This window comes from Gallinula chloropus (genome assembly GCF_964237585.1).
Source record: "Gallinula chloropus genome assembly, chromosome: 9".
Taxonomy (NCBI): Eukaryota; Metazoa; Chordata; class Aves; order Gruiformes; family Rallidae; genus Gallinula; species Gallinula chloropus.
Window position 1 is genome coordinate 7,087,051 of NC_140094.1, and position 16,904 is coordinate 7,103,954.

The 16,904-nt window shown below is 38.7% G+C and overlaps 1 protein-coding gene across 1 annotated transcript in view; it reads left to right on the plus strand.

Moving 5' to 3' along the window:
• The window catches only part of MYO5C (myosin VC), a gene marked incomplete at both ends in the record, with an annotated part of 34,701 nt that extends 22,550 nt beyond the window's left edge, over positions 1–12,151 (plus strand). Inside the window, 13 exons of the mRNA XM_084268130.1 lie at positions 347–527; positions 2,383–2,476; positions 3,244–3,295; positions 3,507–3,672; positions 3,924–4,011; positions 4,684–4,779; positions 5,715–5,869; positions 6,979–7,068; positions 9,077–9,227; positions 9,650–9,932; positions 10,975–11,149; positions 11,656–11,736; positions 11,999–12,151. Coding sequence (XP_084124256.1) covers positions 347–527; positions 2,383–2,476; positions 3,244–3,295; positions 3,507–3,672; positions 3,924–4,011; positions 4,684–4,779; positions 5,715–5,869; positions 6,979–7,068; positions 9,077–9,227; positions 9,650–9,932; positions 10,975–11,149; positions 11,656–11,736; positions 11,999–12,151 — 1,765 coding nt within the window. The remainder of the gene's footprint in view (positions 1–346; positions 528–2,382; positions 2,477–3,243; positions 3,296–3,506; positions 3,673–3,923; positions 4,012–4,683; positions 4,780–5,714; positions 5,870–6,978; positions 7,069–9,076; positions 9,228–9,649; positions 9,933–10,974; positions 11,150–11,655; positions 11,737–11,998) is intronic.
• Between the last annotated feature and the right edge of the window lie 4,753 nt (positions 12,152–16,904).

The following is a 16,904-nucleotide window of genomic DNA, read 5'->3' on the forward strand; positions in this document are numbered from 1 at the left end:
TGTTTTCATAACCCCAAGCTGTGATCTAGAAAATAAATCGAAAGATCAGTGAGTAACTAATTTGATAAGTACAGTACTGAACATCTGTTTAAGAAATAGACAAACACTACATTATGTGACTGGCTGAGCAGCTTAAAATCACTTTAACAACTTTCACTAAGTCAGTCAGAAAAGCATGCATGTGTCAGTTGGGGAAGTGTGTTTCCTCTGAGATATCAGGCATAACTTTCCACTTGCTTTAATGCTCAGGTGATGTAATGGAATGTCTGCATGTTAACCACAGCTTGGCCCATTGCATCGCAGTCGTACTACATCTACCGTGTACTTTCTCCTCTTTATTTATTAGGGTAATGGAAAGTCATTTCAAGTCTCAGAAAGAAATATATGAAAAGGAAATTGAAGGTTTGAACTTTAAAGTTGAACATCTTAGCCAAGATATTAATCATCTGCAAAAATTATTTCGAGAGGAAAATGACATCAACGATGGTATTCGACTTGAAGTTAGCAGGCTAACTTCAGAAAACCTGGTAAGATCAAGATGTAGCAAAGCAAAGTATGCTTATTTTTTATGACACAAAGCCCTCAAAATCCTGCAATCACGTCCTTGAAATCTCAAGGCTCAGATAGGGCCATCTGGGGTTGCATATCTGCACAGGCTCTTTCCTTGCATGCTGGAGTAGTGTGTTAGCAGGCAGCCTACTTTATTGTCTGAGAGTACAGCTTGTTGGGGCAGCCCCATGGGGGCTTTTATTTTGCATAAATCTGAATTGAGATTTGATTCCAATCACAGAATGGCAAAATACGATTTTGTGAAGTGACTTGGTGTGTGTTACACACACAGGCTTTGGCTTCTGCTGGCAGCGAGGGAGGCGCCGAGAGCCTTTAGAATGTGTTGGGACCCTTGTACACTTGTGTGGCTGAACTGTGACGTTTTAGAAAAGATGTTTCGAACTTCAAAATGTTGCCAGGGTCTCCATTGCTGAGCTCATACAAATAGTTTTGGTTGTGCTTTTTGCAGTCTCTCAACAATGTGAGGAACTTTTGAGGGCTGTAATAGTTTCTACAGACACTAAGTTCCCGTGGGCCAGTACGATAACAGCACACTGGGTCTGTCTGGGATGGAGTTAATGTTCTTTGTAGTGCTCCTTATGATCCTACATTTTGGATTTCTGGGTAAAACAGTATTGATACCATGCCAGTGATTTGGCTGTTGCTGAACAGGACTGTCAAGGCCCTCTGGTTTTCCTACTCTGCCCCACCTCAGCAAGTTAAGCTGGGGGTGGGCAAGAAGTTGAGAGAGGGTACAGTCCAGACTGCCCAGAGAGCTGACCCAAAGGATATGCCTACCATATACTGTCATGCTCAGTGATTTAAACCAACACCCCTCCCCCCCAAAAAAACCAACCAAAAACAAACCCAGAAAAACAAATAAAAAACCCAAACCAAACTGAGGTAGAGGGAGAAGGGAAGGGGGTGTTTGGTTTTGTCTTGACTTTATCTTGACCCAGGTGTTGTCTTGATGCTTCTCTTGCTATTTGTTGCCAGGGTCTTCCCTGTTCTGCTGGGGTGTGGGATTGAGGGTAGGGAGGACATGTGCTGAGCAGCTCCGGGGTCACCCCACAGCAGGCAGCTGCAAGTTTCATTGTACCGAGGCGTTCAAGTTGAGAGTTGAGTGCCTCTGTTCTTTCCCTGGAGTCAGAGGACAGAAATTAGAACCTTTTTCTCGGAAGCCTCTTTAAAGCTATTTCTGTCTCTCGGGTTGACAAGTTCTGTGATCTGACGGTGAAAAGCCAGAGGCGAGTGGAATTTGTGGTGGTTGCAGGTCTCCCCACGAGAGGGCATCTGAGCATACCGCCTTGTCCATGGACTGCAGACAGGCTTAGAGGTTTTGCACAGTGCTGGTAATGACACGGTCTCTAACACAAGGAAGTGAGTGCAGTTGTTCCAGGGGGTAGTATGTAACGTGACTTTTCTGTTGAGTGAAAAATAATTAAAGAAATACCTTCAAAGCAGTTACTAAAATTGAAAATTCAAGCAAGAGTTATTTTTTTAAAATGATAACATATTGAAATGTTTTTTCCAGTGGTAATTGAGCAAGTGAAATTAAAGCCACAATGTAATTTCCTTTAAACTAGAACAGAAGAATGGCAGTACTGGGTCTGTCAGGACATTTAGCTAGCTTGCTATTTCATTTTTAAGAGTGGCCAGCAGGACGTGCCTCCACAAAAGTTAAACAAGTCAAGTAAACAGGTCTTCCCTCACAGTGTCTCCCCAGTTTTTCACTGTTTGCAGCTGAAGGTCTTCCAGTGTTGTTGGAGCTATTGCAGACATTTGAAAAGAAGGAAGGTGCTGAAATACACAAATCTCATTTTTCTCTAAAAGGTGATCCCAGATCTTAAACAGCAGATTTCTGAACTTGAAAATCAAAAGTTAGATCTTGAAAATCGTCTTCAGGAACAGACTGTGAAGTTGAAAGGTAAAGTACTGGTATGGTCCCTAGGCTTACAGTTCTTTAAGGTGAACATGATGAATTCACCTTATTTGAATTTTTAAAAGCTTAAGCAATATTGCCCAATAATTCATTGCCTTATTACTTACTTTTTTCCTAGTAAAATGTAAGAAACATGATGAAATAAATCTGTAAAATATATGCAAGTATGTGTATTTTTTCTTTTTGTAATCTTTTTTAGGCCATTCAGTTCTCTGTGGATGTGTATTTGGTAGGGCTCTGCTAAGAATATGTGCACTAGAGTATGCCCATTGGAAACAATCATAAAAAGGAAAGATGTTCTGGAACTTGAGGTGTACGATGTGAGGTGGACTTCAGAGTGTGTTGAAAAATTCAAAGTGAGAGACAGAGGGAAAGGTTCATGCTAAATTTGCCTGTTTTAAAGTTCTTCTTGCTTTAGGAAATCAAGCTTTGTTGAGGTTTTTTGAGACTTTAACGTCAGTGTTGTCCTAGGTATTTGATTTAAAATTCCCAAGTGGTTTTCCTTCCAACTGCAAGAAGTTAGTAATGTCAGAATTCCCAGTCCTGTGTAGTCTTCTGTCTGGAGTGGAGCACTCATGTATTTCTCTGATACATTTTCTGGTGTGCCATTCAATTTCATTAGATGAAACAAAATTATGAGTTAAGAAGAGATTTACTAAATAATAGTCCAGAACAGTAAGAAAATGTTGTGATTTTGTTGTTTTTCTTTTGTTTTGGGTTTTGTTGCTAATTATTACCGAAAACAATGACAGACATGTCTAATCGGCTGCACTATGAGCCAGAAGGGGATAGAACACAACCACGGTAAATATGTTCTGTAATTTTTTTTTAAGTGTAAGAAATACAGTTGTCATAAGCTGGGGTGATGAGCTCAGACTCTTTTGAAGTACCACCTCCAATGTAAGGCTTGCCTTACGGCCTTGAGTACTGTTAACAAGTAATGAACACGTGTGATACAACTGTGCTTTAGCAAAAGAAGAATGAGCCCAAACTACCTGTACCTATTTATTCTTAGAATAAATGAGGCCCAGAATGAAACAGACATAAAAGCAAAAGAGAGACTGAAAGTCACAACCCAAGAAATTGTGGGCCTGAGCAATGGTTTGATGCAAGATGAAATCCAGGATGAAGTACAAAGCAAGATCAAGCAAGAAACGACTCGACTCGCTGTAGAAAACATGGTGAGGAAATGGAATTGTCATTAATAAACCTTGCCAGAAATGCAGGATAAAAAGAAACCATAGTTTCATGGTATGGGCAGGATGTTTGCTCCGTTTGTTGGGGGAGAAAAAAAGATATGAAGGCTTTCATGTTTCTTCACCAAATATATGTAAAAGCACATCATAGCCCTCTTTAATTGTGGCAATAACATCTAGCAGTAGAAAACATTTCTTAATTGTCTTTGCTCTGATCTCACCGATTTTTATCACAGGATCTCGAAGAAAAACTAGACATGAAAGACAGAATAATAAAAAAATTGGAGGATCAGATCAAAACTCTTACCAAGGCTATCGAAAAAAGTAAGATATTGTGTGATTTTTTTCTTAATATAGATTTGGATTTTTAGTGTGTGCTTGAAAGAAACTGTATTTTTAAAGAAGAAAAAGGTAGGGTTTATGGTAGGGTTAGAAATTGTAAAACCTTGGGGAAAAGTGCCCTTTCCTGTATTTTTTTTCCCAGCTAATAGGAGAATGTGGGACCTAGATTATATGATAATGGATTAAGCCAGGGGCGTCAGGTTCTGTCAACAGAAGTTAATACATACCCTCACATGAACTGTCTCTGAGCCAACAGAGTGTTAGTTTTCCATCAGATGAGTAGCTCCTCCCATCAGCCTTCAAATGGCAGATGGTTCCTGATTTGAAATTAGTTTGTACAAGCTCTTGTATAGTAAAGAAAAATTACTGTAGAATACACTTCAGAACACTGCAGAGATGACTAATGTGGAGCTCTGTTGTTGCTGCTTGTCTTATTAGTGCAAGCAATTCCACTGTAACCAGTAAAACTTATCACAGTAATAATATAAATGTCATTTTACTCCCAGTGCTTGGAAGGGTAAGCTAAGAACGTTGCTGTGAACAGGGCCCATACTGTGGTTGTTACAGAGAACTGCTTTTGTCCAGGAGTTTGTTCTTGTGTGAACGTTAGCTTAGCCGTTTATCTGCAGGTAACTCTGCTTTTGTGTTTGACAGCTGAAGCTCCTGTGCCATCTTTGTCCAAAGAGTATGTTGGAATGATGGAGTACAAAAAAGAGGATGAAGACAGGATCATTCAAAATCTTATCCTTGGTACTTTAGTTTCACTTCGAATTTGATCAGTAGAGCAGAACACTGCACCTCAGGCCACAAGGCACTCTGCTTTGCTCACTGTCAAAGTTGCCTTTTTTCCACTCTTACCACCAGTACGACTCGGACCCTCTATTGTTCTTCTTCCACTGCCAGCCATTTCAATTACAGAAGTGCTTTATCTGCATAAAAATAATTTCTCTGACTCTACATAGCAGTGACTCTATTATCTTTCTTATTATTTATTCAATTATAAAGCAATAAATCTCAGGAGTACTCCAGGGACTTGAATTTACTTTCTTCCTGGTCACCTACTAAGTCTGTAAGTCATTGGGCTTATATCCAAGTGGTGTGGATTACTCTCCTGTCTGTCCTTTCCATGTTGTTACCTTCACTGAAGGGAACTGTGCTTTTGTATTTCTCTTGTAGAGGTATTTTTTCCTTCTGAGTTACTTCACAATATCAACCTTTTACTGAACCAGCTTTTTGCTTTAGTTTAGAATCAGTAGTAAACTCAATGGATTTTTCCATAGACATTAGTACCCGTATAAGCTACTGCTTGGGAGCAGCATCTTGCTTTTCTTCTCGCCTGCCTTGTGCATGTTTCTGTCTCTGTGAACAAAGCTGTGCCATTAAACAATACCAGAATTTGATCTTTAGTTAAATGCAAATTGCTTTTTGAAGTTGTCATGTCTGGCGTCGCCTGTCCTGGACCTTAGAAGTTGTTGCAGTACTTTCCTGTTACACTGGGAAGCTTGATACTCTTGTATGAACAATGCTGTTACAGAAGGTTTCAGAAACAAGTAATTAATCGATAAATCCATTACCAAGTGACTGGTCTCTGAAAACATGAACCCCCTAGTGCTTGTGTTTTGCAGAATCATATATTGAATCATTGAATTTTTGGATAATAAACATGATGACTCTCCTTTATGCAGATCTAAAGCCACGTGGAGTTGTTGTTAATATGATACCTGGCCTTCCAGCTCACATCCTATTCATGTGTGTGAGGTATGCAGATTATCTGAACGATGCTGACATGCTGAAGTCTTTCATGAATGTAACTATTGATGGTATCAAACAAGTTGTTAAGGTAGGAATTATGTTTGGCTGTACTGTACTTTTTGATTTTTAATGTCAGGTTTAGAAGATGCAGGCATAGTACCCAAGGAACAGTCACACTTTCATTTGCTAGTGTTCCTATAATAGAATAACATTAATTAGTGACACTCTTCTTGATGTTTGCACCCCTGTAAAGCATCCTGGGAAGGTTCTGCAGTACTGAACATAGAATGCATTAATAGAAACTACTTTTATCTGAAGAGATTGTAAACAAAATAATTTGAAGTATTTTATATATTTGCAATGAGTAGCTTGTTAGGTGAAGGGCATCTGTGCTTTCAGCACTGGAAAAAGTCCAGGGGACAGAAGTGGTTAATATGTTTAGCAGCAGGCAGGTATCAGAATTTAAGAGGTTTTTACACTGCTGTTGTACTAGTGTAGTGGGGTTTTGACAGGTCATTTGGTACTGCAGCATTAATACCCAAATGATTGAAGTTGATTTTGTAAACTGGCTGGCAACATAAGTTATAAACAAGATTTGTTAGCCTGTTGTCTCATCTACATAACAAATTAATCTATATTAATGCTTTGTTATTGATTTATAATGCAATAAAACACCAGGCGTGCTTTGTAGCACAGGCAGGAATGGGCTGTGGTTTATGCAGTTGCATTTGTTGTGTGGAGAATGCCTATAGCTTTTTCACCAGCAAATCTTGTACCATAGTTTAACCATTAGAAAAGCTTGTGCTTACTCAGCAAACAAACATCTCCATGCTTACACATCGTTAGCACTGTGTCTATGTGTAGTCCAGTGTCACTGGTGTATGTGGGTGTTCACACTTCTTTGCAGGAAGGCCTCCATGTGCTACCCCGTACATGGAAATGTGTAAAAGGGTTTGGGTCAGGCTTATTTAGCCAGCCTGTCGTGTAAGAAGACTTACCAGATAAGAGGGAAATTGCCATCTGTATATTAGCCTGAAAAAAGTAAGATTTGTTCAAATATCATGTTACAGATGCTGTATGTTCCTTCTGCTGTATATAAGCTCTATTATACCACTTCTCTGATGGCCTTAGGTTTAGTTATAAATTACCTTCATAAGACAAGCCCATTCTAAGATTACATTACTTAATGTTTTTCAGCAACATTCAGAAGACTTTGAGATGTTATCTTTTTGGCTTTCCAACACATACTATTTTCTTAACTGTTTGAAACAGTACAGCGGGGAAGAGGTAGGAATGATTTTGGCAAATAATTCCATTATTTTACTTATGATAGACTTTAATGGGAATTAAAAATAGTGATAATCTGTAATTATTCAGCTGCTCTCCACTGTTCCTTTCAGATACCTAGTTATTCATATTGCTCTGCCATGGTGTTGTGTCTTACAAAAATAGCAAGGCTGTGTAAAGCTAACAGATCAAGTGAAATGAAGGAAACATTGAAGGGCTAAAGTAGATTAAAGGTGTGAGGTGGAAACTGCTCCTTAATTTGAAATCTTCCACAAGAGTTTATGGTGAGCTGGACTTCAGGTGTCCAGCTACATAAATATATATGTGTGTGTGTGCTGTGTCTGTGTACATCTGTGTGCATGTATATATAAAAATATCTATAAACAAACCCGGTTTTACTGTTTTATAATTAAGACCATTCAAACACCTACTGCTACCAATATCCAGAAATACAACATAATTAAAAACTCCTTTTAAATTGCAAACTATTACTGTGATTTATTGCTAGGCTTTATAAATTTAGATAGAGTGGATTGAAACTGCATAGGCACATAAGAATGTATTCTTCAGGATTGAAGAACACATTATATTTATTGATGATCAGGATGGGGGAATAGAGTGTACAGTCTGCAAGTTTCCTGGTGACACAAAGCTGGGAGGGGTGGCTGACACACCAGAGGGCTGTGCTGCCATTCAGCAAGACTCAGACAGGCTGGAGAGCTCAGTGGGAAGAACTTTAATGACGTTTAACAACTGCAGGTGTAGGGTCTGGCATCTGGAGAAGAACCACCCCAGGTACCAGTATAGGTTGGGGTCTGGCCTGTTGGAGAGCAGCGTAGGTGAGAGGGACCTGGTGGACAGCAGGATGACCACAGAAGGCCAGTGGCATCCTGGGCTGTATTAGAAGGGGGGTGGTTAGTAGGTCAAGAGAGGTCCTTCTCCCCCTCTGCTCTGCCCTGGTGAGACTGCAGATGGAATATTGTGTCCAGTCCTGGGCCCCTCAGTTCAAGAAGGACATAGAACTCCTTGAATGAGCCCAACACATGGCCACCAAGATGACTAAGGGAGTGGAACACCTTCCTTATGAGGAGTGGCTGAGGGAGCTGGGCCTCTTTAGCCTGGAGAAGAGGAGACTGAGGGGGTCACCTTATGAATGTTTATAAATATGTAAAGGGTGAGAGTCAGGAGGACAAAGCCAGGCTCTGCTCAGGGATGGCAGAGATAGGTCAAGGGGCAGTGGGTGCAGCTGGAGCAGAGGAAGTTCCATGTGAATATAAGGAGAAACTTTTACACTGTGGGGGTGACGGAGCACTGGGACAGGCTGCCCGGAGAGGCTGTGGAGTCTCCTCTGGAGACATTCAAACCCACCTGGATGTGTTCCTGTGTGAATTAGTCTGGGTGATCCTGCTCAGGCAGGGGGTTGGACTTGATCATCTTTCGAGGTCCCTTCCAACTCCTAATGTTCTGTGATTTTGTGAAGCAAAAGAGGTGCCATAAAGCCTTGGAATCGCTGTACATCTGCACAGCAGGGCTCCCTCTTGTGTTCATATCAGTAACATCTAAAACCTTTCAACTTCATTAATAGTAGTCTCTCACAATTTAGTTGAATCCGTAGGGAAAGGTTTGAATCAAGAATTTGTAAAGAATATTCAAGACTTTGAACAAGTTAGGATTCAGTCTAGACTTTTGAAGTCAGAACCTTCCTGATGAAAAGTCCAACAGTGAGATCCCTTTGCAGCAATTAAATGTGTTTTTTTCACAACATTGTTTAAATAACTGCATTTTGTATTATTCTTTTTTTTTTTTTTCTTGATGAGTGGGTGGATTTTGTATGATTAAGCACAGGAAGCCCAGAACTGGAAGCATCCATTGAAGTTAGCTGTAGCTTTGACTCGTTCTGCAACTGTGTTCAGCTGGAGTTATTCTAACATAGACATTACATTGTAGTGGCAATTTAAATTATAATGTTATATGATTTCTAATAATTATATTTACAACTTGCTCGTAGGAATTTATGAAGTGTAACACTCCACAACAGAATAAGAACTGCTTGAAGCATTTTGATCTCTCAGAATACAGACAGATTCTTAGTGATTTGGCCATTCGTATCTATCACCAATTCATTACTGTAATGGAGAACAATATTCAGCCCATGATTGGTAAGACAGAAACAGCCCAAACAGACTTAACTGTAACCTGTGAACTATGCGAATAGAGCTTATTTATGGAGGCAAAGGATGGGACAGAGCTCTTTCTCCTGCTGATTTCTGCACACACGTTCCTGCTTGTGTCTTTTGCTGTGCATAGAAATTCCACTGATCCCCACAGGGTTTGGAAAGACTTTTTCCTCAGTGTTTCCTGGTATGTGAAAACACTTTGAAACCGATGAACCTTCTACAAAAACAAAAGGCTGTTTAAACTTTGTGTGCTTCAGAAGCCTGTGTCAGCATCTTACTTTTCTTCTTTGGTTTCACTTAGTTTGAAATATCCTGGAAGTAGGTTTGGTACAATAATTAAGTTAACGTAACTGAGGGAGCCTTAGGAGTGTTGGTCTTATCAGTTACTCTCTATTGTCTTTCAGTACCCGGCATGCTGGAATATGAAAGTCTTCAGGGAATTTCTGGCTTGAAACCTACAGGGTTCCGTAAGCGTTCTTCTAGTATAGACGACACGGATACCTACACAATGACCTCTATCCTGCAACAGCTCAGCTATTTTTATAGTACTATGTGCCAGAATGGCTTGGACTCTGAGCTGCTGAAGCAGGCAGTGAAGCAGCTTTTCTTTCTGATTGGAGCTATCACCCTCAACAGCCTCTTCCTGCGCAAGGACATGTGCTCATGTAGAAAAGGGATGCAGATAAGGTAAAGCCAGTAAAGTTTCAACAAGAGTTTGCTTGAGAATGAATTTTTAACATTTTTATGTCTTGTCTTTAATCTCTGAGTCAGTGGATATTACAGTGTAAGTCTGTAATTATACTGCTGGAAGTAGCCAATTGTTTTTTAGTCTTTTGGAAAAAAAAATAAATCTTTGCCTTGTGGGCTGAGCTGTTCCAACATGACACGTTACAGTTGTTCTTTCCATGGAAACACTGATAGAGGGAAAGACAGAAAATTACAGTCTGGAGTTGAAAGTCAGACATTTAGCATTCTTTCCATGCTAGTTCACTCGTGATGTCACAAATAGTATATTTAATTACTTTTTACTATAGTAAACAGGTGCAGTGTCCCCTGGCTGTCAGGCAGGCAAAAGCTGACTCGCAGTTTTCATGCTCTGTGATGAGAGAGGCACTGGGGCAGAGCCTTTGAGGGTTTAAATCGAGCATCATCTGTCTTGTTATGAGCACTAAGAGAACATACTCCTAACGGTTTTGCAGAAGATACAGGTCATTTGTTCTCTATTAGACAGTCTGCAGACTAAGGTGAAAGAAAATCAAATTTTGACCCATCTGGGAATATTACTAGAAGAATCACAGAAAGAAAGCTGCTTTAACCTTTAGGTCAGCAGTTATAAGCTTGGCCCTGCTTTGTCATGTGCAAAGATTGTTCTCGTTACCTGTGTAAGTTAGTATTTTAAAGACATACAGTGCTACTGCATAATAGGCAATGTAGGTATGTATTAGTAATTTTCTGTAAACAACTAAACTAAGAACATGCTTTTCATTATACAAACTTTAAGAAATAAAAAAAAAACCTAAAAGAATTGATGTATACAAGGGATTAAACTTCCAGATCAACAAGCTGTTAATTGCTTGATTTTTACGATCTTGCAGGTATGGTTTTTAACTTAAAATGTCTGAATTTGAACGCTGCATTAAAGCAGCATTCCTTCTTTAGAAGTCTTTAATGTAGCTTGCTTGTTGGGGGGAACCTGACATCTCTATTGTCTGTTTGTGGTTTATCCCAGGTGTAATATCAGCTACTTGGAAGAATGGCTTAAGGACAAGAATCTTCAAAGCAGCAATGCAAAAGAAACTTTGGAGCCTCTATCTCAAGCAGCCTGGCTCCTTCAGGTCAAAAAGATCACAGATGATGATGCCAGGGAAATATGTGAACACTGTACATCTCTCTCAACTGTCCAGGTAACAAACCATCTATTTTCTCATGACAGCACCAATTGCAGAATCTTAGCTATCTGAAATAACTTGTTGCAAAAAGCTGTTGGCCTTCCATTTGGTAAAAACAACATTCCTCAGCATTCCACATCACCACTTGTTAAATCAAATGTTTAACTCCATATTAGGGATTGTTGTTAGCATTTTAACTGCTCCTGCAGTGGACACTTACCTGCTTTGTTCCATCCCATGTTTTATTTCACAATTTATTTTCTTTATTTTTGTTGTTGTTGTTGTTGTTTCCCATAATCAACTCAGCTTTTTCTACCTCTCCTTGATCCTCTGGAAATGCCTCATAGCAATTACCATATAGGTAACAACTCCAATAGATGACCAGTCAAAATTTTCTCTTTATTGTAAAATTATGTACTAAACCTTGCATTAAATAGCAAGAGGTATGATATTAATGCTTTTTTCTCTTAGTCTTCTCACTTTTTATGGCATGCTAAATTAGCCTTTTGTAATTTGAACAGATAGTTAAGATCCTCAACTCATACACTCCAATAGATGATTTTGAGAAAAGAGTGACTCCAGCATTTGTTCGTAAAGTCCAGGTAAGCACTGTAACTATTACTTTTCATATCCAAGTTACAGGATACTTCACACACACAGTTTTTGATGCTGAATTGAATTGAATACTTGACCTTTACATCATATTATTACTGAATTGCTCAGCTTCTAGACATTTGGAACTGATCAAAACAAGTCTCCTTACTGTCATGTGAAAGCAAGATTTGCAATGGGAAGCAAACTATATATTGGTTTTGCTTTGATTCTTATCCCAACATTTTCTTACCCTTTCTGTTATAATTTCAGGGTATGCTACACAACCGTGAGGATGTTCCACAGTTGATGCTCGATACCAAATATCTCTTTCAAGTGACGTTTCCTTTCACCCCCTCACCACATGCCTTGGAAATGATACAAGTCCCCAGCAGCTTCAAACTTGGCTTTCTCACAAGGGTTTAATAAAACCAATGCGTTGGTATTTCCTCAGAGACCGGTTCATTTCTCCAGCTGGTGGCTAGTGTGGCAGCTTGCAGTGAAATAAGCTGGTTTTAAACTTGCTACTGAGTCAAGACTTAAACAAAGGCATAATTTCAGCTTGTGATTTCTTTCTCTCTTTTCTTACTCTTCTTTCTTCAGTACATTCCTCCAGTGATGATTTTATCTCATCAGCTGAACACAGAGGCTGTTGCAGCTGTATAGCCCCAACCTCACATGAAAAGCATTTATATGGCAAGTTGGCATTGGTGCCCTTTCAGCATCAGTCAGAGGAGGAAGACTGCCATGTGATAAATGTTATTTTACAGTTTTGCTTGCCTTTGCTTCCTGTAATGAGATATTTCCCCCCCCCCAAGGTAACTCTATTCATTGCCCTGATATGCTGGATCTGTTTGACAGTAGCTTTTGCCTTTCTATACTTCTTAAACCTTTATTCCTTTCATAAAAAAGACTATTTTGTAACAGTTCCTCCAGAAGACTCTAGTGGGAGGGAAGGGAAAGTCTTCCCACAATTCTTTAAAAAAAGAAAAATTTAAAAAATCAATAGAATAGCTACATTGGACCTGGGGAGCTGGGATCAATCTAAGAGAATTGTTATTACAAACCCCACTTTGTCTTTTGTCGGCTTGCTGGCTTGGCTCGCTGAGTGCTTGCACTGCAGCTCAGGCACACCAGGCAGCTCTTCAGCCAAGGAAAAAGGACTCAGGTGCTCTGCTTGAAGATAATTTTCATTTTGTTCTCTGCAGTGACAAGTCTGGATTTTCATATCAATCATTATAATAGAAAAGTCAGGTATTAAAATTCATGTCATGATCCAGGTTTGAATTACAAGCATGCTGCTTTAAACAACAGGAGTCGTCATCTGGTTTGGGTCCATCTCCAGTGCAGTATATTTCCCAATGTGTGCACATTCTCTTTCTCCCTTTCTTTTTTTGCTCGTTCTTTCTAACCAAGATGCTGAGTAGGAGTGAATGCAGCTACTGTGATCTAGTCTTACTGATAAACCAGGCTTAATTCCTTATGTTTCATATTTGTTTCATTTCAGTTGCAGGATCCTTAGAAGTGTTCCCTTTTTGCTTTGTTTGCTTCTCCCTTTAGTCACAATGCAGCAAACAGTGACTTTATTTAGTACCAGACCCTGTCACAACAACTGGACAAGCAGCAGTCACTTCACCACAATGCTGACTGCCCTTAGAAAGTCCTCAGTAAATAATGCTGGTTTTCTAGTTAGTCTGTTAGACACAGTTATTAAAATCAAGTATTAAAACTTTGAAATACTTAAGGGATTCTAATTAATAATGCTAATTTAAATATTACAGGGTTAGTACTGATTGTTTAATTTCACAGAACAATCTGTAAATATAAAGAAGGAATCATTCTTGCTTAGTATCCTTAATGTTTACTGTGTACAGTGACGTATTCATTGTGAAACCCACAAAGATATCTTTGAAATATATGAAGGAAATTGTGTGTTGTTCAGTAGCAATAAAAGCTGTACAAAATATCCCAGACATGCAGGTTGACCAGTATTTTAATCTGTTAAATAAAGTAACTTTTAAAATCAATTTGTAGTGCTTTGACTGATGTAATAGTTCTGTTTTCAGTATGGAAGTATTTGAAAGAAGTTACTTGGACTACAAGAGCAGCAGTGAATGCTGTCAGTCTTGTGCTGCCCCATAAATACTCAATGGTCCAGTGGCTTTGCTTTTACCTGTCGGAATGGCGTGCTGTCCTTGGCTCTGCATGCATGTCTCTGAATATTTTAATGGAAGTGAGTTTTGTTGCTGAAACTTGTACATTGATTGCCATTTTTACAATTCCTGGAGCCATATGGCTGTTACCTGCTGTGGTATGAGCACAGTCCCAGTCCACTCTTACAGCTACAGCACGTACAAGTGTCAGAAGGCATATATATCTTTATGACAGGAATTATCGATAAGGGAAAACTGTTCTGGCAGTTGGATGCTCGGTTACTCTGAGAGGTTTGTCTGAATTATGCTGTTAACACTGTGTATGTAAATAACAAAATATATATTTTTAGAAGAAAATTCAAAATGATCTCAGAAACTCACCATGTGATCGATGACATTAATGCCTTTAATCAGTGTGTTAGGTACAAAGTTCTGTTTGCTACCTGTAATCCTTGTAAGCATCAGGAGCTGTTTTACTGAAGGCATAGGCATGGGAGAGGTATTACTGAGGTTAGCTTTCCTACAGTGATAGCAAAGGAGAAAGCTGTTAACATTCAAATGGAGATATATCCAATGATGAGCCTTTACTGTGGTGGGAGAGCACTGAAGTGGCTGATGGAGAAATGTGTAAGATGCTGTTTCCATTTTGGACATGTTTAGCAGTGTGACTCCTGCAGTTTCTGGGACTACTACTCAGGTGCTTCCTTTCTGTCCTATGTTCCCATAATATTTTAATTTAAAAAATTAAGGCAGGTTGCTTCTACCCAAGGCTTGTCTGGGCTGAGACCTGATGGGTTTTTTCTTTTTTTTTTTTTCCTTTTTTTTCCCCTTTTTTTTTCTGCTTTTCTTTTGTTCTTTTTTTTTTTTTAGTTTTTTTTGTCTTTTGACAGTCCTCTTGATAGTCCACTTGACTATCAAATGCAAACATCTAATGGTTTCAGTAGAGTCCCAATGGTAGTTGTGACTTCGGCATTTTAAATTTTTATTATTATTTTAATATTAATAAAACAATATTAAATACATTAATGTTAATTTAATATTAATTTTAATATTATTCAACCTAATATATTAATATTAAAATATTTTAATTAATTCCCTCCAAATTTTTTAGAGTGCAAAAAAGCCATTTTTCAATCTTACTGATTTTAAATTTATTGTCTTAAAACAGGTGAATAGTAAAAGGAATATCCAAGGAAGAACCAGCATGGGCACTAATCAATTTGTTTGACTTTTTAATTTTGTTAAGATTATGAGATAGACTTAATGTTGACAGTGTTACTTGTCAGAATGTCAACTTGATAGTTGGAAAAATCAGTCTTCAGTCACCTCCCCAGTACGTTTAAACTTTAACATTTGAAAACCACCCAAAACCCACTGCTATATGGAACAAGCAGGTAAGATCTAGTTTAGATAATAGTTTATGTTCTCTGTTCTGTATTCTGAAAGAGGGCAGTTAAAATAAAGCCTTTTAACTGTAATCGCCAGTACGTAACTGACCTGAGGTGATAGGACCAGAGCAGCTGAGCTTTAAATACTCCTTAAGTAGACTTACTGGGAAGGCTGCCTTTCTACGTTAGCAGTTGCACAAGGCTTATTTAGTCACTTTGAGAATCTCCAGGTTCTTGCTGTTTGAAAAGGTGAGTAATTTGGGGTATTTATCAACAACATTCATTGTACTTAATGTATTTGTAAGTAGTGTCTCCCTTAGAGTTCCTCTGTTTCTTAATTTCTACTGTAACTTCTAAAACATAGTTTAACATTTCAGGTGACAGCGTAAGAAGTTGTAATCTTTATAGACATTTTTCGTTTAAATAGTTTCTGTCTTCATAAAATACTGTGCAAATCCATCATTATCACAAATAATCTCAGCTATAATACAGCTTTTTAATTATGAAAAAGCTTTGCTGGCTTCTCTTGTAGCAAAATTTTATTTGTCATAGTCTAATTGGAAGTAGAATATTGATAGCAAGTATGATTGATCCTGTATGTTACTCCAGCAAATCCTCCACGCTTTATCAAAGTTTAATTCTGCCCAAAGTATTTATTCCAAACTCAATAGATCCTTGAGTACAGCGTCTAGGTTGGTAAAGATGCTTTGTTCAAACAAGATGGCATTTTTCCCTGTAATACCTTCGCTTTACGCTTCTGAACTGAAAGTTTTCCTCACAAAGTGTAGTGTCTTGAGGCTTCACACCAAGCAAATAAACCTGTGACTGTGTCACCTCAGTTGCCCTCAGTGGAACCACAAATTCTGAGAACCTTGGAATAACAGGTTATTTGGTTGTAAATGTCCAGCTTTAAGAATCTAGCAGGACCAAGCCCGGGTGTAGCTCAAAGGTATGAGCAATAATACTGGCACAGAGAAGCTCCCTGAAGGGATGGCAGCTTGTGGTCTCAGACTCATTGTTTGTAAAAGAATGCATTAAAAACTTCAGGATATGTTTGTTGCTTTTCATCAAATGGAATATAAACCTCCTTCACTGTGCGTAGCTGATTGAAAGCTCTATGCAAATTTCAGCAGATTAATGTGTAGTTCCTTTTGGGACAGATTGCTTCCCACATATTTTGCTATGAAGTTATGTATCTCCTGAAGACAGCAGCAAATTTTTTATTGACTTGAGTGTGGCAGGATTTTGGAGTGTATCATCTCATTTTTCAAGGAGTCCACCGAAGAACTTAAGTACTTCAGCAGCAGAATGCAGGCAGGTGCATAGAATAAGGTGTGGTTTGGTTTTCATACAAAGTCCAGCCAAATAAATACCAGAATCTGCGCAGCTCATTGAATTTCTTGCTCCATTTCAGTCTCTCTTGCAATAGGTTCTAATTATTAGCCATAAACTCATTATATATGTACGTGTTTAAATAATGTAAAAAGCTTTCATTTTAGAATGGTAAATGGTGCCATTTGCCCTATGAAAAATATCCAGAGAAAAATGGCATTATGGTATTAATCTTGTTTGCTTTTAGTAGTTTTTAATTCTCTGTTGATTTGATCCCAGACATGCCAGGCTGGAGAGCAGAAGTGG